Source organism: Tenebrio molitor, chromosome 8 (genome assembly GCF_963966145.1).
Source record: "Tenebrio molitor chromosome 8, icTenMoli1.1, whole genome shotgun sequence".
In the NCBI taxonomy this organism is placed as follows: Eukaryota; Metazoa; Arthropoda; class Insecta; order Coleoptera; family Tenebrionidae; genus Tenebrio; species Tenebrio molitor.
This window is the reverse complement of record NC_091053.1, coordinates 10,600,213-10,627,395: the sequence shown is the minus strand read 5'-3', so window position 1 is coordinate 10,627,395 and position 27,183 is coordinate 10,600,213. Positions and strand designations below refer to the sequence as shown.

Below are 27,183 nucleotides of genomic sequence, written 5' to 3'. Positions count from 1 at the left end.
TGATGCATTATGAAAAGTGGTTTTCTAATGAGTATCGGATTTAAACTTTAAGCTAATCCGAATGATCATTTTTGGTTTCCAAATGGCAGTGAAAAATTTTCTAAAAAGGAATACGATTAATTTTCGTGTAAAAAAGTGCTACTTTCAAGATTTTTCGTGTAAAAAAGTACTATGGGGTGCTACACGGCCTTTAGCGTAAATTGTAATTCAGAGTCCGTCATTTGTAATTTAGAATTCGTCAGTTGTAATTCAGAATCCGTTATTGTATTGATTTAAGTAGAGGGAGTTGGAGAGGGCACGCACCCCCCACCACTTTTTTTGACCTTGACCTCTAAGCCACTCCCCCTGACCTTAATATCCCCACCACTTGGCCTTGATATCCCCACTACTTGACCTAGATATCCCCACCACTTGACCTTGATAATTTCCCTCACCAGTTGACCTTGGTATCCCCACCACTTGACCTAGATATCCCCACTACTTGACCTAGATATCCCCACCACTTGACCTTGGAATTTCCCACCACCACTTGACCTCGATATCCCCACCACTTGAAAATATGTATAAATGTTGGTGGAGCGTATTGGATGGTAGTGGTAAATGATGATTTTCCGATACACATCTCATGGTCGTGTGGTGTTTAGAGACGTACAATATCAAAATCAGTTGGGTAATTACGATTTTGATGGGAATAAATTAACGGTTATTTATAAAAGATGTATGTGTCGAGAGTGTTTTGAAAGAGAGTTAAAAAGTCAGCAAATTGATGGTTTGGAAAAGGCTCTGAAAATTGCCGCTCCGCATGAAATTGATGTTATATGTACTCAAGAGGAATTAAATGTTTTAGTGAAAAACTACGGTCGTGAGTGTTGCAAGTGTAATAAAACATTTTATAAAGTTGTGGAATTTAATCCTGATTATTCGTATTTGATGAAAATTAAATATCTTTAAATGTGTTTAGATGATGGTGTCGGAATTGTGAGTGTTCCTAATTATGCATGTTTCGATAAACGGTTATTAACTTTTACCGGGTGGTCAATTGAAAGACCTTCTCCAGTAGATCTCGCAAAGGCCGGTTTTTACTATATTGGATTTGGAGATAGTGTGGAATGTTTTTATTGTAAAGTGAGAATATGTGCGTGGGAAATTAGTGATATTCCGATTAAAGAACATTTAAAATTCTCACCTAGGTGTTTATATGTGAATTTTAAGAATCAGTTTAAAAATATTAGAAGAATAGATAATAAAAAAGAAATTAATATTAAATCGTACATGGTAATAGTTTGTGTACTTTTTGTTTATATATTATATGTGAGTAGTGGATTTTACTTTTAGTGTAAACTGAATCGTCAGATTAAGATGGCTTCACAATTAAGCGCTTTAAACGAACAATTGCATATTAATAATAATTATATAAGTTTAAAGAGTTTAGAAGTAAATAAAAAGTTTAAAATTAAATCATTTCCCAAATGTAGTACTGCTTATGGTGAAAAGGTGTTTGTGAATCTCGGGGAGAGTAAGCCTATATTACCGCAAAGATTTTAAATCAAGTTTACGAATGAAATGATTGAAAATTTAAATGACGAAATTCGTAATGGAAAAATTATCTATTTAATAAGTGGAGGTATTGTTGGTAAAACAGTAAATGTTAAGTTTGTAGAAGAATAAGAATATATTTTGTACTTTTTTTATTTAATAAAAACAATGTAATATTTATTATAAATTGTGTATTGATGAATATTTAAAAATGAGTAATAAAAATATGTGTAAGCAAGTGAGGTTTAACTTGGAGAAAAACCGTTTTCATTTAATGTGTGTGTATCTAGTTCCGGCGAGAATGGCTCGTCAAGGATATCAACTAGAGTTTGCAAATAGATTGCATTTTTTACGTCGCATTGAAAATGTGGGATGTATTTTATCCAAGGTATTACAAATGGACCATCGTCGAAAAATTTATGAAACTAGATTTAAGAATGTGTAATTGTTAATTTTAGTATTATTTATGTTTACATAAATTGTAATGATTTTTTAAACTAAACTAAACTTTGTAATATTCATAATATGGTGGATAAATAATAAAACAATTGAATTATAAAAAAATGATTTTTAATTTTGAATTTAAAAAAGTAAAATAATTGATAAAGAATACGACATGTTATATAATAAAAATGGTTGTTGAAATGCATGCATGCATGCATGCATTCTTTACGAAAACCAGTTTTGATGAGTTCCCTGACTACTGGACTGAACTAGCTTGAGGCGATGCAGTTAACGGGTCTGTCTGGTCTGTTTTGCTAAAAGAGGAATTCATGTAGTGAATATTATTACCATTATTATATCAAAGTTTACCTTAATCAATATCGGATTTATTTATCCACGATCGTTTCGACATTCCCAACCATTTGACATAGTATTTATTTCCTTTTTTTCGTAGAATTTTTTCTATTAAATAGGAATTTGGGTGTTTAACTCTTTGTAATTCATGTGCATAAAAACCACCTAAAATTGGTTCACCATCTTCATCTTGTAGTAGATAGGTACGTGGTACAGTTTGCTGTACTTTTTTTATCGAAAATATTTCATTACTCCAACTGGGTGTGTAAGATTTGGAAAAGACTTGTCTATATTTACTGACACGTACAAAATCACCAACTTTGAATTTAGATTTGTGCGGATCTATTGTTTTCATGTGACTGTAAACGTAAAATTTTCTTTTCGTTTTTTTTGTTGATTGCAGAAGGTTTATATTGGGTAGTATGATGTTTTGTATTATTGTATCTTTTAACAATATCTTGTAAAATATCTGTCCATTTGTAGTTTCCTAGAAAACTAAATTCTTTCCAAATTAAATTTTTTATTGTTCTAATTACACGTTCAGCCATTTGTGCTTTTTTAGTGGAATAAGTGGAATAGTGATTAATGTGATATTTTTTGAAAACTGCATTCAAACTTTTATTATAAAATTCTTTACCAAAATCTGTCTGAAAATTTTTAGGAATGTTTTTCTTAGTTTTAAATAGTGAACTTAAAGCGTTTGTCACTTCAGCTGCGGTTTTTGTTTTTAAAGGATAAGCCCAAACAAATTTAGAAAATGTATTTATCACTATTAAAATGTACTTGAAACCACTGTTGAAGCGAGCGTACGGAATCATTTCAATTAAATCAGATTGTAATAAGTCATTTAGTCCTTTCACGATAACACGACGTCGTTTAAAATTTACTCTCGCCGGTGCGTGTAATTCCACTACGACATCGCGCTTCATCGACACATCACTCTGTTTCATGATAAACTGGTACTTTTAAAATAAACTCGATCAGTAATCTGGTTTCTGCAGTTTTTTTACTTTTTTGAAAATGTAATTTATCACCGTCACGTAAAATGTATCCCAACAAGTTTCGCGGAGTATTATTTACTAAAGCCGTCCATCCTACAGTTGGATATGATTGAATAGATGTAACAGTAGCTTCTTTTAAGGGAAATATATAATGCGTCCCTAAATCGTGAATTAAATAAGCATTTTTATCGGGGTCAAATTTTCCATTCAATACCAAAGGAATATACGTAAAAGATTTCAATTTTTGAAGACTTGTCTTAAAATTATGTTGTGATATGTGGTGACCGAATTTATCGAGTGTCATATTGTTGCTGTACACGAAAGAACTGTTAATAAATGAAACAATGAAAACTAATTTATAGTCTAAATAATAATTTTTGCTTCTCTCAATTCATTAATGATTAGGCAGAATATAGCCTAAGGGAGTCCGTTTCGGCTCAGGGACGCGAGGGTCGCGGGTTCGATTCCGACCCAGGGCGAAATTTAAATAATAATAAAAAAAAGGCCATATTCTGTCTCGTGATTCGGAAGTCACGTTAAGCCATTGGTCCCGGTCTATTGAGTTGGTCATCATGCCCCTCATAGATTTGTAAACCAGTCCTAGACAGTGTGAAACAAATTTTTTTAGATTAATTTCATTTGAGTGACTCGTATTACCGGCAAGTTGTGATGAAATCAAAAGACGTAAACGATCGACTAATTTATTGGGATTATTCCACGGAACATATTCAATATTTTTATTCGTAACTTCTAACGTTCTTAATCCTTTACCACCTTTCGATTTTGCAGGTGATGATGATGATGATGATGCTTTCGTTTTAATTGATGCTTTACTTTTTTCGGCAGATGTCGTGGGTAAAGTTCCACTCCTAGCTCTACTCATAGGTACACTTCCAGGTTTACTGGTATCTATACTTCCACTCCTTGTTCTACTAGATGATGTTGCAGGTGGTGGTGATGGTTTATTAAACTTGTTTTGAACTGTTAAAAGTGTCGGTTGATTCGATAACGGTTTTATTATACTTTTATACTTTATCCCAACATTTCCAGCAACTTGTTCATTGGCTTGATAATTTTTACGATTAGCATTGGTTCTTTCAACAATTTCTTTATACATTAATCGATCAGTGTCCGGGTGTCGAAAGATAACGTATATTTTGAATAATAAGTTCATCGTTTATAAAATCTATTTCCGAGTTTCCAATAAAAAATTTAGCTTTTTCTGGACTATATCGAACTCCATATTGAAAATCAAATTTATCTTCTTTATCAGTAAGCATTTCTTCAATATATTGACGTGGAAGTTCAGGCCATTGTTCTAAAAACTCACGAAACGCTTGCGTATCAGACAATTTATCAATATCTCTCTGAATTTCAGACAATGATGGTTCCACCACACTCGGTTCTATTTCTTCATCGGGTATATGTTTTGAAATTTCCTCGGTTTCTAAGAAATATGGTTGTCTCAATTTACTCCTGGGTGTAGAACTTGATAGATAATTGGGTGTCGAAGTGACAGCGGGGCTTTTTTTTATCGATATTTCTTCCTTTTTAACAACAGGTTTTTCTTATTTAATTTCACTTATGAGATTTTTAATCGGTTCGGTGAGAGGTCGGAAACGCGTCTCAAACATTTCTTGTGAACTTGCAATTTCAGAGGTTAATCCACGTAACTTTTCGCGCACGTCTTTTCTTGCTTTTGCTAGTTTGATGAGCAAACGTTTATCCATATTGAATGCAGTGTTGACTATAATACTAATGTAAATATTATCGAGTATTTATATCTTTATATATTTATCAAATCCTTTTCTATATCTTCCATCATGCAAATCGCAGTCTTTATTTATAACCAAAAAATCGTATGAATCTTTCCAACAATTATTACATAATGCTTGAAATTTTTCAAATGACATATCACCGTTAACAAGATTGGTCAGATCTTGAGAAAATAACACTATGAAATTTGCATTATCTCGAATTAATTGTTTCGGTATGAAGGAATAAGTCTGACTTAAATAAAAGCAATCTATATAATAATGACGACCAAAACAATAATAATCTCTAATAATTTTTTGATCACAACCAACTACATCATCAAATATAATGATTGAAAATGGTTTGGCTTCGTTTGGAGGTATGATATGATCTCCTTCTTCAAATTCAAAAAACCCAATGTTTTCTTTGTTTTTTCCATCATTAAGAGATTGTAAAACCTGCTTTACAAATTGATATTTTGGTTGATCAAGAGTTTTCGAATATAAATAAATATTTGAAAAACGTAGCCCGTTTTCGTGGAGTAATAGACTGAGTAAAGCGTTTGTTTTTCCACATCCCGATCTTCCAACAATTATACCTCGTTTAACACCATCACTCAATAAAGTATTATGTTTCATGAATGTATTGGAAGGAAAAAAACATTCATGATTTTCAACATTTAGTGATTTTTTTTCCTTTACAATTTTCATTCTATACTATACACAAATTAAACCACAACTAAATATGATATAATTCTACAGCTTCTTATAAACAATTTTCTATCATACATTATCTTCGCATGCTTTGTTTAGTTCATTTAAAAACGTATCAAAGTTTATGTGAAAAGCTATATCCTTATGACCCCAGGCTAAAGTATTTGGTGAATTTGTTAATAAAAAATCTTTTATCATCTACACCGGACAGAGCAATTTTATTTCTTCTTTCCGTAAACATTTCGTGTAAACACGACTTGAAAATGTTCATGGAACAAAGAAGAATAGAATTTTCAGTGACAACATTGTTATAGTCAGAAAACCGTATTTGCTTATCGACAACATGTTTACTTATACCTTTAGCTTTTTTTTCGATTTTATTTAATAATTCGATGCAATATGCTTTAGCACCCGTACCATAGAAACTCTTAATTATTGCACCGGCATATTCATCTTTCATTTTTCCTATAACCGAAATACCTGGTTTGATAGAATGTATATTATTGGGTGGATAATTGGAAGTATCGAAACGGTCTGAATTTCGTTTAATATCTTCATATACATTTTCGGAAAATACTTGTAAAACCAATGAATCTGTATCGGTATATAATAAAGAAACATTATCACCATATGATGGTTTCAAGAAATCATAAAAAAACTCATAAATTACGGTTTTTGACATCTCCAATATACAAAAACCAGCATAAATTGGTTTATTATATGTCACTTGAACTTTATTCATTTCTATTGCGATTAGATTATCACAGAAAATTTCCCTCGATTTGAAATGAGGTTTCGCAATCCAAGTTTCAGCTCCAACTTTATGTCCTCTATTGGCCCAGTGCGTTGATAATTTTATATCGCTTCTTTTTTCAACATTTTCCATGGTCTTTCCATATATACTATTAACTAATAATTTAAATAAATCTTTGACAAATTTAGAAGTTGCTCTATTCCTTAACATGGTATTTAAATTTATATAATTTTGAAGCCACGGTGATTGTTTAAATTTTAAAATTCTATGAATGTTATTAATAATTAAACCATGTTTTAAACATTGTTTTAAATTTCTGTAATGTATAATATAATTTGTTTTATCACATAGATTTGGAATTAATTTTGCATGTTTTCCATGGGGGGGTATTATATTTTCTGGGCAAAATGGCATATCATTATGCAGTGAGTGTAATGTTTCGGGATAAATCAAATCCACTTCGAGAACGTATCCAAAATCTGATGTGTCAGAAAGTTCATTTAAATTAAAATTTTCAATTTCATTTCTAGTTAACCATTCGAAAGATCCCGTAGGTAAATATTGCTTCATAGCATAACCGTATAAGTTTGTTGCATCCAAATAAAGAATAAATGAAGATGGTTCCAATAGATTATATTCAGGTAAAAACTTGTTATTGGCGTGACACCATCTTTTAACACATGTACTGACACCACCTCGAATTCCTTTTTTAAAAAAGTGAAGCATATCAATTTCCGTCAAGAGTTCCAATTGTACTTTTGTATATTTTAACATTGCATCCCAGCTGAATGATGGAGCCGTAATATACTGAGCACTATCTAAACCGTAATGTTTAAAACAAGTATTACGGAAATTTTCAAAAATGTCAGCCAACAGTAAAATATCTGATTTGAGGTAAATATCCGAATAATCACCTAAAGTATTACAATCGAATACATCCCATACTTTTTGAGCTCGCTCATAATCTGCATCTGAAATATGTTCTTCTTTTAATTTATCAAAAAAATCATCTTTATCTGGAAGATGTGTAAGATCTAATTTTTGGTATTATTCTTCACGATCAGATTCTTCATGATCAGATTCTTCACGATTAAGTTCTTCATAAGCGTCGATAATAATACTGAAAAACTCTTCAAGAATTTCATCATCAGTATCATTGTCGACGTTTACATCTCCTAATCTATCAGAAGCTATACTTGATGCTTCCGAAACACCATCATCGACATCCATATTGATTTCATCCATCTCGACGGCTTGTAGCAAAGGGTGATGCAGTTCACCATCACCCCTCTGATTTACACCGTCAGCGACAGATTGAATCTCTAATATGTTATCGATGATTGGTGCTGGTGAATTTGAACCTATATCGTCGACATCTTCCAAATCCTCACCAACCTCCATCAAACGTTGATAACCTTGGTCGTTATCACGCATCTGGCTTCTCTTATTTTCCACATCCACCAAACGTTGACAATCGTAGTTATTGTCACGCATCTGGTGTCTGTCGATTAATTGCTGAGAATTTAAAAGATTTTCATCGAAAGTAGGTACCCTGATCATTATTGCCGAGTTGACATTGATTGTAAAGATCATTGATGACAACTTCGGAATAATGATCGAGATTTTCATCACGATAATCATTTACATCTACATCAACATTCTCACTTTCTCCACTTTTATTATCGAAAAAATTGAGTAGGGATATATCCCCAAATTCATTACCCATTCCAAAATTGTTTTCTAACACCGAATCTAAAATTTGTTGTGTATTCGGAATTTCGATAGTTTCTATTGGCTGTGTATCGAGAATTTCAATTGTTTGCGGTTGTGTATCAGGAATTTCAATTATTTGGGGTTGTGTATCAGGAATTTCGATAATTTGGGGTTGTGTATCAGGAATTTCAATTATTTGGGGTTGTGTATCAGGAATTTCAATTATTTGGGGTTGTGTATCCGGAATTTCAATAATTTCCGGTTGAGTGTCTTCAATAATAATTGTTTCAATTCGCGGTTTCTTTATGAGTTTGTCAGAATGGATAATAATTTTAGAAAGTCTTTTGGGATGTAAAAGACTTCTTAAAAGTGGAGAATCATTCGTACTTACATTTGCAGGTGGACTACGGATGCGAGATGTACCAGGACGAGCACAACTATTACACTCCTGGTCACCACTGCACCCACAGAAATCAGCAAACGCACGTTTCATTTTTACTAACACGATGAAGCACACCACACGAATGAAGCTCCCCATGAACGCTCATGATTTTTAAGGGAAAACGAATTGGGTGGGAAGTGGAGTGGGGGAGAGGTCAAGGCCAGGTCAAAGGTCAAGGTCAGGTCAGGTCAGGTCAGGTCAGGTCGGGTCAGGTCAGGTTAAGTAAAGTTTTGTTTTACATGTTTAAACATTTTCTTACATCAAGCATTTCCGAGATATGTATTTAGATTTTTTTGTTTTGTTTTACATGTTTAACCATACTTTAAACATTTCCTCACATCAAACATTTCCGAGATATGTATTTAGATTTTTTGTGTTTTTTTTTAAACTTGTAACTTTTTCGTGAATCTTGAGAAAATCTGTTGAAAACTCTATTGGTTGATGATCTGAAATTACATTTCTGAAATTTTAAATATATCATGATATATTATTTTCTAACTCTAGCGCTTTTATATTTTTTTTATAATTTCATAATTTCAGAATTACTTACCTTGTTTGTTTACATTTTTTTATGATACATTACTATGTTAAAATGTATTCTAAAATATGTTAGTGTTCATGAATGAACATGAAGTAAAAATTGTTTTTACTTTCAACTATGCGTTTGAACACCACGATCAAATTAACCAGTCACGTTTATTAGTTGGAAATAAATACATCTATGCATTGTCGGATTAATTAAAAAAATTAAAATATATAATTATAATAATTTATTAACAAATCTACATTTGCATGGTGGGATATAAGTAGCATAATTTAAATTATCCCAAGATTCCTCCTCTTCTTGGGGTAGCAATTGCTGCAGTTGTTGTAGCACCTGCTGGAATTCTTCTTGCTGCTGCTGCTGTTGTTCTTGATGAGGGGGTTGTAACCCTTCCCCCTGAATTTGCTGGGGTTGCTGCGATTGTTGTGGGGGTTGGTGCGGTTGTTGTGGGAGTTGCTGCGGTTGTTGTGGTAGTTGCTGCGGCTGTTGGGGGAGTTGCTGCACCGGACGAAGTTGTTGGGATCGTTGTTGCTCGATTTTATGCTTCAATTCGAAATATCGAATATTCCGATCCCTTTCGTACTCCCTTCGATGGCATTTCCACATATGTTTCGTCATTCTATGACGTAAACAACGGTGGAACTTATCGTAGGGACACTGCACAATATCATCACCACCGTCATATTCTTGAAAATACATGTTAACAGCTGCAACCAAGATTACACCAACAACTGACCATCCATAGAGTTTGTTCACATATAAACTGCTCGACAATTGAAATGGAACGCTTAAAAAAATAGCTGCAAAATATTTTTGAAACAAAAGTTTAAGATAAAAGTTTTTATGTTTGACACTATGTTATTTCACGGTTCATGTGAAACAACATTTTCAAATCTACTTCTTCAAAAAAGACAAGAAATATATAGAATTCAAAAACTTTAAGATTAATGTGAAACTACACTTAACAAAAAAAATAAATATTTTTTACAAAATTCACAAAAAAATTCAAAAAAACTTGTCTTAATATCTTGTAGGCCCTCCACGTGCTCTGTGCACAGCCAAAACTCTTCGGGGCATACTTCTGATTAAATTATTAATATATTCTCTAGGAATACGTTCCCATTCTTCTCTGAGAGCAATTTCAAGCTCATCTAGTGTGTCAGGGTAGTATAATCGTTCTGACAACTGACGCTGCATACGATCCCACACATGCTCTATAGGATTGGAGTCTGGTGAGTTTGCAGGCCAAACCATTCGTCGAATGTTCTTAGCTTCAAGAAGGTCGTTTACGATTCTTGCTCTATGTGGACGAGCATTATCGTCCATAAAAATAAAACCATCGCCAAAATCTTGTGCAAATGGGATAACAACCGGTAGAAGACATCTTTGAATGTATCTTTCCCCATTCATAGTTTCCCTTCTCAAACGATAAGCTCAGTGCGGCCATTCAAAATGATCCCACCCCCAACAATTATACCCGCTCCTCCATAAGCCACTTGTGGAGCCATGTTACGTTCATGGTATCGCTCCCCAGGTCTTCTCCAAACAAAAATTCTTCCATCCGAATGGTGTAGATTAAATTTTGATTCATCTGTAAACAGACAATTCTGCCATTCTTCAATTGTCCAATTCATGTGTTCTTGTGCCCAAGCTCTACGAGCAGCGCGTTGAGTCCGTGTTAATAGTGGACATTTTGCACGTCTTCTAGCCCGTAGATTATATTCATGCAGCCTTCTGACAACCGTTCTTGACGAAATCACAACTCCCGTGGCTGCTCTGAACGCATTATTAATTCTTGAAGCATTGTGTGTAGGGTTCCGCCTAGCTAGCAGTCTCACATATTGCGTTTGTGCAGGAGTTGTATGTCTTTGACGACCTCCTCCATGCCGAAAGTCGACGCTACCGGAAATTCTTAATCTTTGTAAGGCTCTATTAATCACGCTGGGGGAGACATTAAAAAATCTTGCCACTCTTCTTTGCGAGACACCATCTTCTACCATTCGCCGGGCAACATTCAAATTATCAATGCTTAAACGATTGTAAACCATTTTGTGATACTTATTTAATCTAAAAATGCTTTTAACTTAACTTTAGCATCAATTTATAAGAGTTTATGCACCAAACAATTACGGAGCAAAACAATGTAATTGGTAAAGAATACGTAATTTTTTGACACATGGCTACTTGATGCGTTTTTTACAGAAAATCGTGGCCTAGCAACGACTAATTTATCATTCAAATCATTTTAAAAAGATTGCGACTTAAAAGTTGCTCATAGATGGAAACATTTTAATTTTTATATGAGTGTTCCATTTCAATTGTCGAGCAGTTTATTTGATTTTCTCCACCACAATCATTCTATAGGTCAAGGTAAATTTTTTTATTATTTTAAAAAAATTATATAAAAAAGTGTTTTTTTTTTGTGTTTTTTTTTTGCGAAAAAAAGCAAAAAGAGCAAAAAAAACAATTTTTTTTCCCCAAAAAAAAACATTTTTTATATTATTTTTTTAAAATAATAAAAAAAATGTTTTACCTTGCAGGGGATGAGGAAGGGGAAGTGACATACGTAGGCAGCAGGGGGGAAACAGTCATAGACTACGCAATAGTAAATGAGGCAGCATGGGAGAGAGTGAAAGAGTTCAAAGTGGGAGAAAGAGTGGACTCCGACCATCTCCCTCTAGAAATTACCATAGAGGGAACGAACCAAGAAGAAAAGGAAAAGGGAGAAATGAGAGAGGAGGAGAAGAAGGTGATAGTAAAAGTGTGGAGTGAACATGGAGTGAGAGAGTACAGGAGGAGACTGGAGGAAGCAACATTCAAGGAGCAGGAAATAGAGAAGATGGTGACAGAGCTAAAGGAAGTGATCGAGAAAGCGATGAAGAAAAAGGAGGTGATAGTAAGGGGAGCGAAAGGGGCAGGAAAGAAAAATGGATGGTGGGACAGAGAATGTGAGCAAGCAAAGAGGGAAGTGGTAAAGGCGATGAGAGGATGGAGGAGGAACGAAATTGACAGAAGCAGATTCCTAGAAGCGAAAAGAAGATACAGAGAGAGATGTAGAGAGAAGAAGAAGCAGAAGAGGGAAAGGGAGGAGAAAGAGATAAAAGAAATAAGAACAGAGAGGGAGGTGTGGAAATACATAAACAGAGAGAGGAAGAAAAAGGAACCTGTGAGCGAGAAAATAACAATACAAGAATGGGAAGAGTACTTCATGAGACTGCTGGAAGGGAGGAAAGAAGAAGGAAAGGTGGGAACACAAAGGAAAGAGAAGCAGACCGTGATGGAGGAAACAGAAATCACAGCGGAGGAGGTGGGAAGACACATAAGATACTTGAAAAAGAGAAAGGCACCGGGATGGGACGGGGTGCAAAATGAAGCGTGGATGTATGGGACTGAAAGAATGGAGAGAGAATGGTGGAACTGATGAATGGGGTATGGAGAGGAGAGGGATTCCCGGAGGACTGGAGAGAAGGCGTAATCTGCCCAATTTTTAAAAAAGGCGAGAAAAATAGAGCGGAAAACTACCGAGGAATAACTCTCCTGAACACGGGGTATAAGTTGTATGCGTCTGTTTTGAGCGAAAGGATGAAGAGGGAAATCGAGGGAAAGGGAGTGTTGCCGGATAGTCAGGCAGGGTTCAGAAAGGGAAGGGGTACTGTGGACAATGTGTACATCCTGGACCATTTAGCAAGGAACGAATTGAGGAAGAAAGGGGGGAGGATGTACGCATTGTTCATAGACTTCAAGGCGGCGTTCGACAAGGTTGACAGAGTGAACATGTTTGAATGTATGAGAGAAAGAGGAATAAGTGAATGGCTGGTGCGGAAGGTCGAGGAGATATATGCGAGAACGAGGAACAAGGTGAAGGTGGGAGAGAAAGAGGGCGAATGGTTTGAGACAACAAAGGGAGTGAGACAGGGCTGCCCGCGCAGTCCCCTGCTGTTCACGATATACGTAGCGGATGTGGACGAAATGTTGAAGAAAGCGCAGGCGGGGGGGGTTGTAGTGGGTAGGGAGAAAGTATGGAGCCTGGCGTTTGCGGACGACATGGTGATTGTGGCAAAGAGTGAGAGAGAGATGAAAGAAATGATGAGGAACCTGGAAAAGTATGTGAGAAAGAAAAAGCTGGAAGTGAATGTAGAGAAGACGAAAATGATGGTGTTCAGCAAGAGAAAGAGGAAGAATGAGGAGAGCGAGTGGAAGTGGGAAGAAAGCAAGATAGAAAGAGTGAGCGAGTTTAAGTACCTGGGCTACACCTTCAACGAGAGAGCCACAGTCAGGGCGCAAGTGAGAGAGGTAGTGAGGAAGGCGAACAAGGTAGTTGGATGTGTGTGGGGAATAGGAGAGAGAATGTGGGGAGGCGAGTTCGGGAGGAGAATGATGATGTTCGAGAGCATGGTGGAGAGCGTGCTGATGTACGGAGCAGAGATATGGGGATGGAAGGAACGGGAGGAGGTGGAGAGGGTGCAAGAGAAATATTTGAGATGGGTGCTAGGAGTGGACAGAGAAACACCAGGGTACATAGTGAGGGAAGAGTGCAAGAGGAGCAAGCTGAGAGTAAAAGCGGGAAAGAGAGCGGCAAAGTTCGAGGACAGAATGGGCGGAAGGGAAGAATGCAGGATACTGACTGAGTGCTATAGAGAAAAGAAAAAGAACGCGGATGAGAAGGAGAGAGAGAAGTACTGTAGGAGGAACGGGTATGCCAGCGAGGAAGTGGAAAGAATGAGAGCGGAAGGAAGATGGATGTGTGCGGAGCTGAGCGAGAGGGACAGAGATACGGACAAGCAAGAGAGAAGGGAGAGAATCAGAGAAGCGAGGTACAACAGGGAGTATGAAAGGTGCGTGACAGAGGATGTTCCGGTGTATCTGGGGAGAGAGAGCACGAAAGAAAGGAAAATGATGGCGAGATTTAGAGGTGGGAACGAAGAGAGAGAAAACAAGTACTGGATGGAGGAGGAGGAAAGAATGTGCAGGATGTGCCGTGAGGAGAGAGAGACGATCGAGCACATGTGGAGAGGATGCGGTGAAATGAGAGAAAGGGAGGAAAAGGAACGGGGAGAAATACTGAACGAAGACGGAAGAGAGATAGGATGGATGAAAGAGGTATGGAAGAGGAGGGAAAGGATAGAGAAGGAGAGGGGTGGGGAATAAAAGAAAATGTAGGTTAATTTAAAAAAGAAAAAAGAATGATTTTGGAATTGTAAGTTTATTTAGAACTGTAAAGTATAGGAATCCTTTAAAGCCCGTAGGGCAAAATAAAGTAAAGTAGTAGTATGTTTTACCTTGCGGAATGCGGAATGAATGTGGTGGGGGAAAAATCAAATATAGGTCAAGTGAAGTGGAACGGTCAGTTGTTGTGTTGGTTGCATAATCATCCTTACCGTTGTATTACAACTACACCCGCTACGCCCGTACTGGGGCCCAATTCTTGAAATCACTGGAAAATATTCGTTTGAGAATATTTTCCCATAAATGAATTCCCAGTGGAATTTAAAATGTCTCATATCTGTATTCTTGAACTGTTTGAAAAATGATTTTACATGAGAATTTAAAAATGCAATATGTTGACAATTTGGATTAAACGGGTCTAATTTCGGATAAAGTCTTTGTGCTTGGGCAACCATTATTTGCATTGCAATGAATTCTTCCATTTTTTTCTTTTACAAACAATTATGTATTAACAAAAGTGTCACATTTGACAGTCGAATTTCTCGCGAGAAAATTATTTTCCCATGATAAACACTAGGTGAAATAATTCTCCGGATTATTAGTGGAACAATCCGTCTGACATAAGTCCAGAATACACTTTTGCATTTCTCATGAGAAAATTTGCCTATTTTTCCAATGAGAATTAATTCCATCGATTCAAGAATTGGGCACCTGGTGATAATTGAATAATTGAAAAATGAAAATAACAAACATTTTTTATATTATTGTTTCAATTTATTATATAACATTGTAACAATTTGCATGCTGCAGTAACAATTCTCGCTTATATGAAATAAACACATCGGTTTGGATGATTCTAATCGAGGAGTTTCTGGTAATTCTATTACCGGCATCTTAATACACTTTTCGATAAATTTTGCTTTTTCTTTACCCTTGACATGGACTGAATCACCATCGCTTATTACTTTCTTTAAGATTTGTTGAAATTTCCAATGCGGTACAAATCCAGTATCCCATTTTATACAATGATGATTTTTTGATAACCACTTTATTTGATATTGAACATCATCTGGTAGTAATGTAGATGGGAATGGAGGAGCAAAAACGTAATGAGCCATTTTATTATTTTTTAAAATTGCCAATTCTTTCGGTATAAATTTATTATTGGTAATTTTAAATCCTTGAATATCTATTAGTACCATATTTCTTTGATCCATAATACAACTTTTTTTCGCACTCTATCACAAGTCGTACTCTAGATGGACACACTACACTGAATATTGGTTTGGTAACAAATGTTTTTAAATTATCCAGCTTTATGTCTTTATATTCTTATAATTTCCTCCTCTGCCTTTTCTACTCTTTACGACATTAAATTTTATTATTAATTATGTTCAAATGAAACATTCTTAATTTTTTATAATACTTTTATTCTATACATAAGAAAACATTAATTATTACATACATTGTTTTATTACATTAATATTATATTTAAAAAAAATTCTTCTGCTTGATCCAGTTAGGGTTCCATTTCCCGAATGTGATAGCTCTGATGATTGTTGTGGTGTTGAAGATTGTTGGGGTGGTGCTGGTTGTGGTGTTGATTGTTGTGGCAAATGATCATTTGAGGAATGTGATGAATCACAAAATTCATTATAATCATGATGATTATATGATAAATTTTGATTAGTTTCCTCTCCTCTACACCGCCATAAATGTCTATTCAAATGTTTCAGTTTTAAACGGTGTCCTTCATTCTTAGGACAGGTCACCCAACGTTCTTCTTCAAGCATCTTGATCAGACTGCTCTGCAGATTCTTCTCTCGAATTATTTATTTCATTTACACATTATTCGCTTAACCTACACAAGTATTTTGGTTTTACATCTGTCTTACTGCTTTTGTTGCCGGATTATATGTAAAAATTCGATCATTAATCAACAAAACATGTGTCATAGTGTTGGCAGGCATTGGAGTACCAGTATCAAATTCTACTCGTACTGTTACTGCTTGCGTTTGAAAACCTAATTTTTGTCTTGAGCAATCAACAATAATTAAAGGATATTTGTTTTTAAACTCTTCGGGAGTTATATCTGTTTCTGTTTTTTCTCCAAAATAATAACTTGTTCGAAATCTTTCATTATTTAAGTAAATTCTGATATTGTTAAAGTGACACTTATCAAATTGACTATTATTTTTCTTAAATTGACCTGCTCTATTTGTTTGAAATCCCAGAATAACATATCTTGGAGATTCTAATTTGGTTGCTGTTTTAATCGTATACGAATGTTTACTTATATCTTGTAATGCTGGAAAACTATGCAATTCCCATGTACGATGCGCAACCTGTATGTCTTTTCCTTTTTTAATCAAATCTGCCATCGCAGCTTCTTGTCTTAAACCAGGTATTATATGTGGTACTCTCCATGCTATTTTGTTTATGATGACTTTTGCTTTTTCATCAGAAGTAGATATTAAAGCATCAACATCACTATTGCTTCGAATCAATACTAGTTCTTGAGCGGTTTGAACCATCACTTTTTTATAATCTTCAGCAAATCCAAATATCATCTTTAAAGGAATACAAGCACTAAATTTTCCATTTTCGACAATCTTACTATCACTCGTAGGAAACCATCCGGCGTTTTGATATTTTAAACTTTCACTCGCATTAAATGATACTATCCCCTTCATGGTACTTGTTAATCCTGGTTTTATATTTGTATCTATTGTGCGTCCGTTAACTTCTAAACGAATTTCACTAAATAAATCTAATATTCCATTATTCACAAATTTAGTGGTTGTTGCGGGGGGTTGAGCAGGCTCATCTTTTACGAGTAGACCTTCACAATAAATATAACTTTCACTAGGTAATGTAGCCAAATCTTCAGGTAAATTAATTCTTATTTCATCATTATTATTAAACCTAGATGTATAAGATTCATGAGTTTGTACCTTATATCCAGCAATTTTAAAACCTGGAGGTACATTAGGAAAAAATTGATGAATTTCCCATTTTGAAAACTACTAACAGTTATGTTACATTCTACACATATAGAATTTATTTTCATTATATCTGCTATCTCATCCGAATCATGTGATTGATTCTTTCTTAACAGTTTCTTCCCAAATCCCAATATAGGTGCAATCGTATTTGGTTTCGTAAAATCTACATCTTCTGTTGCTTTAATGTGACAATGTAAAGTATTATTATTTGCCTTAATGTCCAGGAAACTTTTTGGAAACAATTTCCCTGTAGCATCTTGTAAATATTTATTTATATCTTGTAGTTGATAACATCCTGTTGGTATTGTGAACTGTTTATATCCAAAATAAAATTTATTACATCCATCTTGAATATTAGGTATTGAATTATAAACTTCAAAGTTCGTTAAACCCAAAGTGCACTTTTTATTACTTGCATTAATTGGAGGATTAAAATCAGACGATAAAATAGACGAACGACCTGTTAATACGAAGAACATTTTTTCTCACCACTTTAACTTCAAATGATTATATTATTTATACTGCATGAGTATATAAAAATTTTAAACATAAATGTCCACAGTTATTTGTATCATAATTTTGAAATCTATCATAATTATATTTTATGCGGTTCTGTTTTTTATCACTCTGAAAATAATGTATTACCTCTCTCGGAGGAAGTAAGTTTCCCATACTATCAAAATATAAAATTTCACTTTTTAATTTTATATATGCTGTCCAATGTGTTCCAGGTCCATTCTTATCATCCAAGTTTATAATACCGGTTTCTTTGGATTTTATACGTTTTGGTAAACCGTTACGCATAAATATTCCTCTAAAATTTGGTATATTTAATATTTTTACATACCGTAATAATTCCACATTAGTCAATGCATGATGTGGTAATTTTATCGGTAGTTTTTTTGATACCATTGATATGGTCCAACATATAGTCCTTTTCCTTGTCTACGCTTTTTTCTTTTCTTACGCATTCCTTTTCCTTTCGTAATCGATGAAATGGTCTCCATTGCTTTGTTATGTCTTTGAGTTTCTTCCAACAGTTGTTTATCGGATTTTGCCTTATTTACAGCAGTCGCGATTCCTGCTGCACCTCCACCCAACGCTCCAAACGCCCCAAGCAGGGGAAGAAGAAATGGTAAAAATCCACCACTTTTTGGTGCAACCAATATACGACCTCTTTTACTTTTTTTGCTTCTTTTACTTCTTTTCCGTGAACCCATTCCTAATTTTACTTTAGCCTTCATTATACCCAACACTGTTGCTGCCGCTGCTTTTTCACCAAAACTAGAATCTTTTGCTTTGAGACGTTCTCTTGCTTTCTCAATTAAAACTTTATCTGCTTCGTGTCTTTTATTTAAATCTGTTGTTTCGGAGTAGGCTATATCATGAACTTTACAAGCCGAATCTAACAAATTTACACCACTATCACCTCGAGCAAGTCGTTTTGTCAACTTTGTACCTGGACCACAAAAATTATATCCTGGTAGATGTAATTCTATCGGAAGTTTATCAATCAATTTATTAACTATAGCACTTCCTTTCTTCAAGACAACACCCTTACGTTTAACATCTTTTTTTTCTATTGGACATATTATATACTTTCATTATGTTGAGTGAATCGAACACCATCAACTGACACTTTTCCCACAAACATTCATCCTATATACATAATATAATACATTAAAACAAACCATCTTTAGAATAATTTTCATTTATTCATAGATTACAACAATAGTTATAAAAACAAAAACTCCTTTAAATATGTATCCTCCGGTTTAATTTCAACAAACGTAAAGAATATTTTATTACATTTCCGACACTCTCGTCCATATTTCTCCAATAAATCATGTAACTCATTCTCGTCACACACCATATCGATGCAAAACCCATTAAATTTTTCTGCATTCTCCTCCGATGATCCTCTTAAACCATTACAGCGCAGATCTTCCTTGAAACACACTTCACACATGACATCTTTAGTCAGAAACAGCTTTTCTGTCTCCAATTTCGAATACAACCTTTGCGTCAACACCACATAACCTTTACACGTCATTCGGTACCACATTTTACCAGCCATCACTACCTATCAAATACACTTAACCAATCGTACCATACGAATATACATTTATACAGATTTTTATCAGGAACGGGGGAATTTATCAAGGCCAAGTGGTGGGGATATCGAGGTCAAGTGGTGGGGATATCGAGGTCAAGTGGTGGGGGGAAATTCCAAGGCCAAGTGGTGGGGATATCGAGGTCAAGTGGTGGGGGAACTCCAAGGCCAAGTGGTGGGGATATCGAGGTCAACTGGTGGGGGAAATTATCAAGGTCAAGTGGTGGGGATATCTAGGTCAAGTAGTGGGGATATCAAGGTCAAGTAGTGGGGTTATCAAGGTCAGGGGGAGGGGCTTAGAGGTCAAGGTCAAAAAAAAAGTGGTGGGGGGTGCGTGCCCTCTCCAACTCCCTCTACTGATTTAAAAATGAAATTCTCAAAATAGGTAGGTAGGTATATACTTCTGAAACCAAAGTTTGTTATCCTGTTGGCAATGCAGGATATTTTACGAGTGATAATGACCCCGGCGGAATTGAAAATACAACCCAACAAGTGATCCGAATACAATAATTGATGCTTTCTCAATTTTTTTTTTTCTGAAATTGAATTTACTATTCTGAATTACTATTAACGCTTTCTGAAATTGAATTTATTATTCTAAATTAGGTATAATTAAAACTTTCTGAAATACAAGTTAAAAATCTGAATTACAATCAACACTTTCTAAATACAATTGACAAATCTGAATTGCAATTCGTGTTTTCTGAAATTTACTAATCTGAATTATAATACATATGATGGTGGTTGAACTGACAATAGTACGGCGGGAGTCGAAAAAATTGGCAGCCTGTTTGTGCAACTTAATAGTGTGGTGATAAAGTAAGGAACAAAATTTATAATTGCGTTATTTAATGTTTTGAGGAAAACGCTCGGACAGGTGAATGTTATTTTTTAATTAGCTAGCCATCTTATGACATAAAAATTTTACTTATGACGTCATGTATTTTTGCACAAGGACGTCATCATTGTTTTTTAAATGACAACCTCGCCTTTTTCTTCTCTTTTTGATAGACCTTCCTACTACCTAAACGATGAATAAACAATAGTATATTTCAAACCAAGGTAAGAAAGTGGTTTCTTGCAGACCGCAGGCAAAGATTATAAACCGAGTCGTAGACGAGGTTTGTAAGTGCCTAAGGTCTGCAAGGACACTTTCTTAACAAGGTTTGAATACAATTTTTCTCCCTACCGGATAGAAATGTAGGCTGTGGATACCTCATTTGAGGTGAGAAAATTCAACTTTCTCGCTAAGGTAAGAAAGTTAATCATGAAATGTTTATGGTAAAACTGTACCAAAATACAAATGTCAAAAGTGTCAAAAGTGAAATAAGTTATTGATAAATGAAAGCCAATTCAATGAAGTAAGTTGGTAGGTCAATCATATAATCTGGAAAATAAACAGATAAGTAGGTAGATTACTTTACCCTGTTTATATCAAATTTTCGAACAAACCTCAAATCTTCAAATGCGATGACAAGTTAATTAAACAAATAACACAGCCTACTATTCAATTCTCAAAATTTTCGTTTTAATCACGAATATAACCATCTTTTTTGACTTTTTTCAACAAAGTTGTGCCGGTAGGGAAAAAAATTGTATTCAAACCTTGTTAAGAAAGTGTCCTTGCAGACCTTAGGCACTTACAAACCTCGTCTACGACTCGGTTTATAATCTTTGCCTGCGGTCTGCAAGAAACCACTTTCTTACCTTGGTTTGAAATATACTATTCTCATGATAATTGTTCACTGCATTGCTTCCTTGCATCTTCTAAAATTCTATCCAATCCAGGGGTAGGGCACTCTAATAGACGACCTTGAATCAAGTTTAATATTTTGCGGCAACTACAGATGGCGCTCAGATCAGAAAAAAACAGAAAAAAATTAAAAAATTTGCTACTACCAACACAATTTAGTAATTCCTATGGTTGGTCATCCTGGATAAATCCCCAATCGCATTCACTTTCCTAGTAATTCCCAGAAAAGTGTTGCGAGGCATGACGCAATTTAGTGGAAAGTGGAAAAATACATGTAGATTTTGTGTTTTTGTGTTCAATTTTTAAGTACTTTTGGACAATTTGTAAAAAAAATGAAGCCGTGTTGTGTACCCGGATGTGAAAATATTCCAAATCGCAGGTAGGCTGTAAAAATGAAATTTTTAAACTTTGATAATAATCAATCAATGTTTACGAAAAATCAAAATTTATATTTAATTATTTATATTATGTTTGTTTCTCAGGCGTTAAGGAATCTTCCAAGACAGAAGACTGCTTCAGTCACCTTCAGGAAGAATATAAATATGTATGTAACTCCTGAAAAAATAAAAGGTAGGTCTGTTTTTATGTTATAGTTCAAATACCTAATTGATACTTATTTTAATTTAGATGCGCTTCGAGCTTTACCTCCTACCATCATTGGGCATTCTCCTGAATCCTGGTCTGTGGAAGAGCCAGAAAAGACATATCCAGCGATCAAATTAATTTGTAATCGAGTTATCCATGAATCCGAAATCGTATGTCGTTTCTTGAACAAAAAACAAAGGTTAGATCTGGACATATCAATCTAAAAGACATACGGATTCAAATCCATGGATGACTCGATTACAAATTAATTTGATCGCTCTTTACTTACCACAGACCAAGATGGTGAGGACTTCTTTGTTTACCACTCCCACTCAAAGTAAGAGATGAATCCAATTATCTTATTAATATTATTATCTAAAGCTTCTCATGCATGGCTTAAAAAATCAAATATTCATCCTGAGACTGAGGGTTTTATATTTGAATACAAGATCGTGTTATAAATACAAGAAATTATAAAAAACACATATGCGGTTTACACATGAATTTAGCAGTTAAATTCAATTTATTAAAGGATACACAACCACATTACATTTATAAACCAGAAAGTTGTTTAGAAAATGACAATTACAAATTATATTTTGATCGGACAGTTTTAACTGACATTCACATTCAGCATAACAGACCAGACATTATTATTTTAAATAAACAACAAAAGCAAGCATATCTTTTAGATATAGCTGTTCCAAATTCACACAATATAACACAGACATATAATACAAAAATTAATAAATATTTAGAACTCTCCGTTGCTATGAGAAATCTTTGGTGTTTAGAAAAAATTTCGATTTTACCATTTATAATTTCAGCAACAGGAATAGTACCCCAATCTCTTTTTAAAAATTTAAAAATTTTGGACTTAGAGAACACATTGGTGGTTGAAATTCAAAAAGGTATATTATTATACTCATGTCACATCGTGAGGAAATTCCTTACCTAACATTGACACAGAACATAAAACACAAAAAAGTCAAAATGCGGAGGCGAGACGCCGGTAATTATGTTGATAAGCACTGCACTATTACTTGATAGTATTATCCGTAATAGTGTATGTACTCCGGCAAAATTGCCGTGCCGCCGGGTGGAGGTGGGATAGGTTATCTTATTAATATTGGAATTTGTATTTATTTTATTTTTTTACGAGTATTGTTTTACTATTGGGGACACGGAAAACTGGGCAGATGTGTCATTCATTGTCAACATTTCTAAACCATACCTTAGCTACTCATAACCAAGCTTAAGTTAATTTGACAGTTTTTTTGAAAATATCAATCATAATGACGGTAAAAGTGCATTTACATTGTCACTTTTTGAAACGACAATAACAGACTGCCCAGGATTCCATGTCCTTCATTGTACAATATTGTTTATAAGGAAGCCTTTAAAACACAAAACACGACGCGTAGCGGAGTGCTTTTAAAAGTTTTGATCTCGACCTGTGGACATTTAGTTTTAAGTCTTGTATATTACTGTAAATTAAATGTAATTTTATGTATATAAAAGCACTGATGTACATACAAATTACACGTGTGTGTTTATTTTATCTAATAAAAACTTTAAAAAGCGTCAAAATCTTTATACTTTTTGTTTTGTCACGTTGGTAGTTGGTACTTGGTAAGTTGGTAACTATTGGTAACTATAACGAATTAACAGGTTGGCGGTTGATGGTTTAAGGCACGGTTAAGGTTTAAGCGCCAAACAGTAATATAGGTTATAAAGTGAGATTAATTTTATTGCGCGTTATTTACAAATTAAAACTATTTTTTTTATCACATTTTTTTCTGGAGCACAATCTAAATATTTTGCCGAAACTTACACGTTCAGTTTTAAAATATCGTGAGCAGTTGACAAATTATTTGAAACGAGAAAATGAACGATTGGAGCAAATCGAACGATAGTCTGTCTCCCCAATTAAATCGCCACAGTCGTATTGTAACACTTCGCGACAGTTCGGATTTAAGTGAATTTTCACTGGATCAAGGAACTTCTCAAACTGGTTCTCGATTAAATAATCATCACTTTGATGTCATAGCTCTTCACCCAAATAATGAAGACAACCCAAATGATGTATCTTCAAGTGAGTTTTTACTGGACCTGGCAAATCGTCCAGATCAAGCAAATAATCAAACTGGTGGTAGATTAAATAATCAAAGAGATCATGACTTCGAAAACACACAGGTTGATCCAGGTAACAACAATGAAGACCGTGTTTATGAAGATATGACTTTTGAACAAGTGGAAGATACAGATCTAACTCCAAAAGAATCTTTTATTTTTATGCTAGGAATGCTGAATAGAATTGAAAAGTATTCAGAGACTTTAATTGATGGTATAACATGCAGAAATGCTGACTTCTTACTGTTAACAATTTTTTCAGGTGTTCATGGTAAATGGTACAAAAATAACATAGCAATGGTTAAAATTGTTTTAATAAAAAGCTACAGTTTATTTAAAAGTGAAAATCTTAGAAGGCATATTGGTAACAAACCTTCACAAACACAGGTTCATAAAGATAATAATGGTTCAGAATTGAAGAAATTAAAAAAAAGAGGTGTAAAAGCAAAGAAGAAAGTAGTTTTTAGAGGAAAAAAGGATAACCAATATTCCAGTACACAAGCAGAATTAAATATAGATGATGAAGCAAATATTGAAACTCTAGAGGAGAGATTTGGTTTGGATAAATCAGAACTGAGGAGGTCACAGCGCTTACAAATCAAGGGTAAAATGTACACACTGTTTTATTTTAACTACATATTTTTTTATTAGATGAAGTATTGAAAAGTGATAATATTCAAAAACATAATGGTTCTCTTGGTATCGATGACACACCTTCACAAACACAGATTCATGAAGTTAATAATAGTTCAGAATTGAAAAAATTAAAAAAAAGATGTGTAAAAGCAAAGAAAAAAGTAGTTTCTAATGGAAAAAGTGATAATCAATGTTCCAGTACAGAAGTAGAACTAAATACAGATGATCAAGAAAATACTAAACCTCCAGAGAAGAGTTTGGGTAAATCAGAACCAAGGAGGTCACAGCGTTTACAAATCGATGGTAAAATATACACACTGTTTTATTTTCACTACTTTTTTTTTAATTAGATAGAGAAGTGTTTAGTGATAGGTTGGAGTATGTTGATTTAAAGTTAGCAGCTGCAACATTTACACCATTACCAGAAAGATTAAATAAATCACTGAGTGCAAAGCAAAGAACAGTGAAAAGAAAATCTAGGAGTTCATGTGGTATTTCCAGCAAGAGAGGTATAAGCATAAAGATGTGGAGGATTATTGTCTCACTATGTATATTCAGGTAGGAATAGTGGCAAGGCTTCCTTAAATTCTACAGTACCAACTTCATCACAAGAAAATGTCACTTTGGGCACTGTAGTAAATAAAAGTAGACAGAGTAGTCAAGCATGTAAAAGATTGTCCAAAAACCCATCTAGGAAAAGGGCCAAGAGTTTGGATTTGAAGTCTAGAAATGGTAAATTATAAAAAAAAAATATTTCTGTTTACAATTGTGGCGTTGATATTTCAGGGAAGGGTGGTTCAGGAACACAAGATGCAAGTCCTGTGTTAGAAAAAACTAATACACTGGCATCAACAAGTTCCACATCTCTTTTTGACAAAAGAAACTTATACTCCGTTGATTCGTGGTTGGATTCTTTTCCCTGAATTCTTAATTCTATATCGTACTTTTAATATATCGTTATTTTTATTTTGTTTAACAACAATTTTGTACACATTTTATTATTAAAAGAGACCTTTACGTTCTTTATAATCGTGATCTATTTGTAATACTACCACCCGTAAGATGGCGCTACTAACACGATATCCCTAAGGTAACTAGATCAACACACTACGTGTAGAGGCATGGCCAACTGTATCGATATACACTAGACGTGTATACATGGCCGTTTCAATTTCAAAATAAAAGTGTTCCTAGAAAGCAAACCATGAACCACTGACCTCTATAGAGGTCAGTGCCATGAACTACCATGACCAACTTCATTAAACTATGTTATGGCCATTCCAATTCCATTAAAATGCGCTTCGTATGAAGTATGTTATGGATAGTCATAGAGAAAATAAAATACTATAGAATGAAAAGTCCCTAATAAATTTTTGGAAAATCGTTTAGCGCACCCTCACCACACCGCAAGAGGGCGCAAATGTTTTAAAAAGTCAAAAATTTAAACTCAAAGTAATCTCAATAATCTAAAAATCAGTCAAAGCAGTGTCAATCTTTATGTCACTATCTTGTAATTCAAAATGAGGCTGTGTCACGTTCACAAATAATGTAGTACCGCTGCTAAGATTGCTAAATTTGTTGTTGAGAGAATCAAGCAAAATGTATATAGAAAACAGTCAACAAATTGAAAGAAAAATAATACTTCAAGACCAAGAGATTACACCATTATTTGATACACCATATCTTATTAAAGGAATTAGAAATTATAGGATAACAAAAGATTTGGTTTGGGAAGTAAACCAAGAAATTTTAAGTGTGAAATTGGACCACATAGTGAAGGTTTATCTTTATGATTCAGCGTGGGGCGAATTAAGAGCCCTCCACAAAATTACGGACATGCAGATAAGATCCAAAAGATGTCCTATGCAACTCAAGTTTTGAGTCGTCATAATCATTATTAATTCAACTATCACGCTATTAGTTAACTGTGGTAATTTCTAATAACAATTGTTGTTAATAATCTAATAATATATTTTAACTAGCAGGTAGAACAAACCTAAATGATGAAGACTTGGGAACTGCAAAAACAATAACTTTTTTGACAAACTTTTTGATAATAATCTGGAGGGAGGGACATTTCGCCCACGTTGCGAGAAACCTCTTGCTTGTGGAGTTTAGAAAAATCCGGGGCACACAAAATTTTGGCAGGAAGCAGTCCTACACTTACGCAATATGTACCTACTTTAGAAAAAAAATTTGATTAAAAAAACAGCACTTTCTTTCATAAAAAAAAAAAATGAATGAAAACATTGGATGGATTTTTGGATGTATGTATACTAAAATTTAGCAGAAAGTGGCAAGTGAGTTTTTTAGAGTTTGTAAAAAATGTTAATAAGATTCATAATATACCGAGCGATCATTTAAAAAATAAATCGTGTTTGCTTTGGAGCCTATGCTATAGCATGGGTTGCCATAGGTAACACGCCGACTCGATTTATTTTTTAATTGATCGCACCGTACTACTTATCATGGAAAATGCAACACCTAGAAATAGTGAATATTTTTTGATGAAACTTGGTACAGTAATTAGGTGTTC

General features: G+C 34.3%; 2 protein-coding genes and 2 long non-coding RNA genes across 9 annotated transcripts in view; 2 read left to right on the top strand and 2 right to left on the bottom strand.

Moving 5' to 3' along the window:
• The window catches only part of LOC138137147 (myosin heavy chain, clone 203-like), a 305,955-nt gene that overhangs the window by 221,711 nt on the left and 57,061 nt on the right, over positions 1 to 27,183 (top strand). The gene's annotated exons all lie outside the window — the stretch shown is intronic.
• On the bottom strand, positions 2,094 to 7,776 carry LOC138137168 (uncharacterized). The gene is made up of 2 exons (XR_011161604.1): positions 2,350 to 7,776; positions 2,094 to 2,294 (listed from the first exon to the last, which is right to left on the bottom strand). It is a non-coding gene; the product is annotated as an uncharacterized lncRNA (long non-coding RNA).
• On the bottom strand, positions 19,123 to 22,293 carry LOC138137167 (uncharacterized). Its single transcript, XR_011161603.1, has 2 exons — positions 22,168 to 22,293; positions 19,123 to 22,059 (listed from the first exon to the last, which is right to left on the bottom strand). It is a non-coding gene; the product is annotated as an uncharacterized lncRNA (long non-coding RNA).
• Positions 21,849 to 26,647, top strand: LOC138137150 (MATH and LRR domain-containing protein PFE0570w-like). Of its 3 annotated transcripts, XR_011161577.1 has the most exons (8): positions 21,849 to 21,863; positions 21,921 to 24,225; positions 24,274 to 24,615; positions 24,663 to 24,950; positions 25,002 to 25,156; positions 25,206 to 25,379; positions 25,434 to 26,577; positions 26,633 to 26,647. XR_011161577.1 is itself a non-coding variant. In XM_069056470.1 (6 exons), exons 1-6 carry the CDS (start codon positions 23,766 to 23,768, stop codon positions 25,568 to 25,570), a joined length of 1,560 nt encoding a protein of 519 aa, XP_068912571.1. In that variant the 5' UTR covers positions 23,350 to 23,765; the 3' UTR covers positions 25,571 to 25,676. The 3 variants fall into 3 exon arrangements, 2 of the variants coding, with proteins under 2 accessions (XP_068912570.1, XP_068912571.1); XM_069056470.1 differs by lacking the exons at positions 21,849 to 21,863; positions 26,633 to 26,647 and having other exon boundaries at positions 23,350 to 24,225; positions 24,998 to 25,156; positions 25,434 to 25,676; XM_069056469.1 differs by lacking the exons at positions 21,849 to 21,863; positions 26,633 to 26,647 and having other exon boundaries at positions 23,349 to 24,615; positions 24,998 to 25,156; positions 25,434 to 25,676.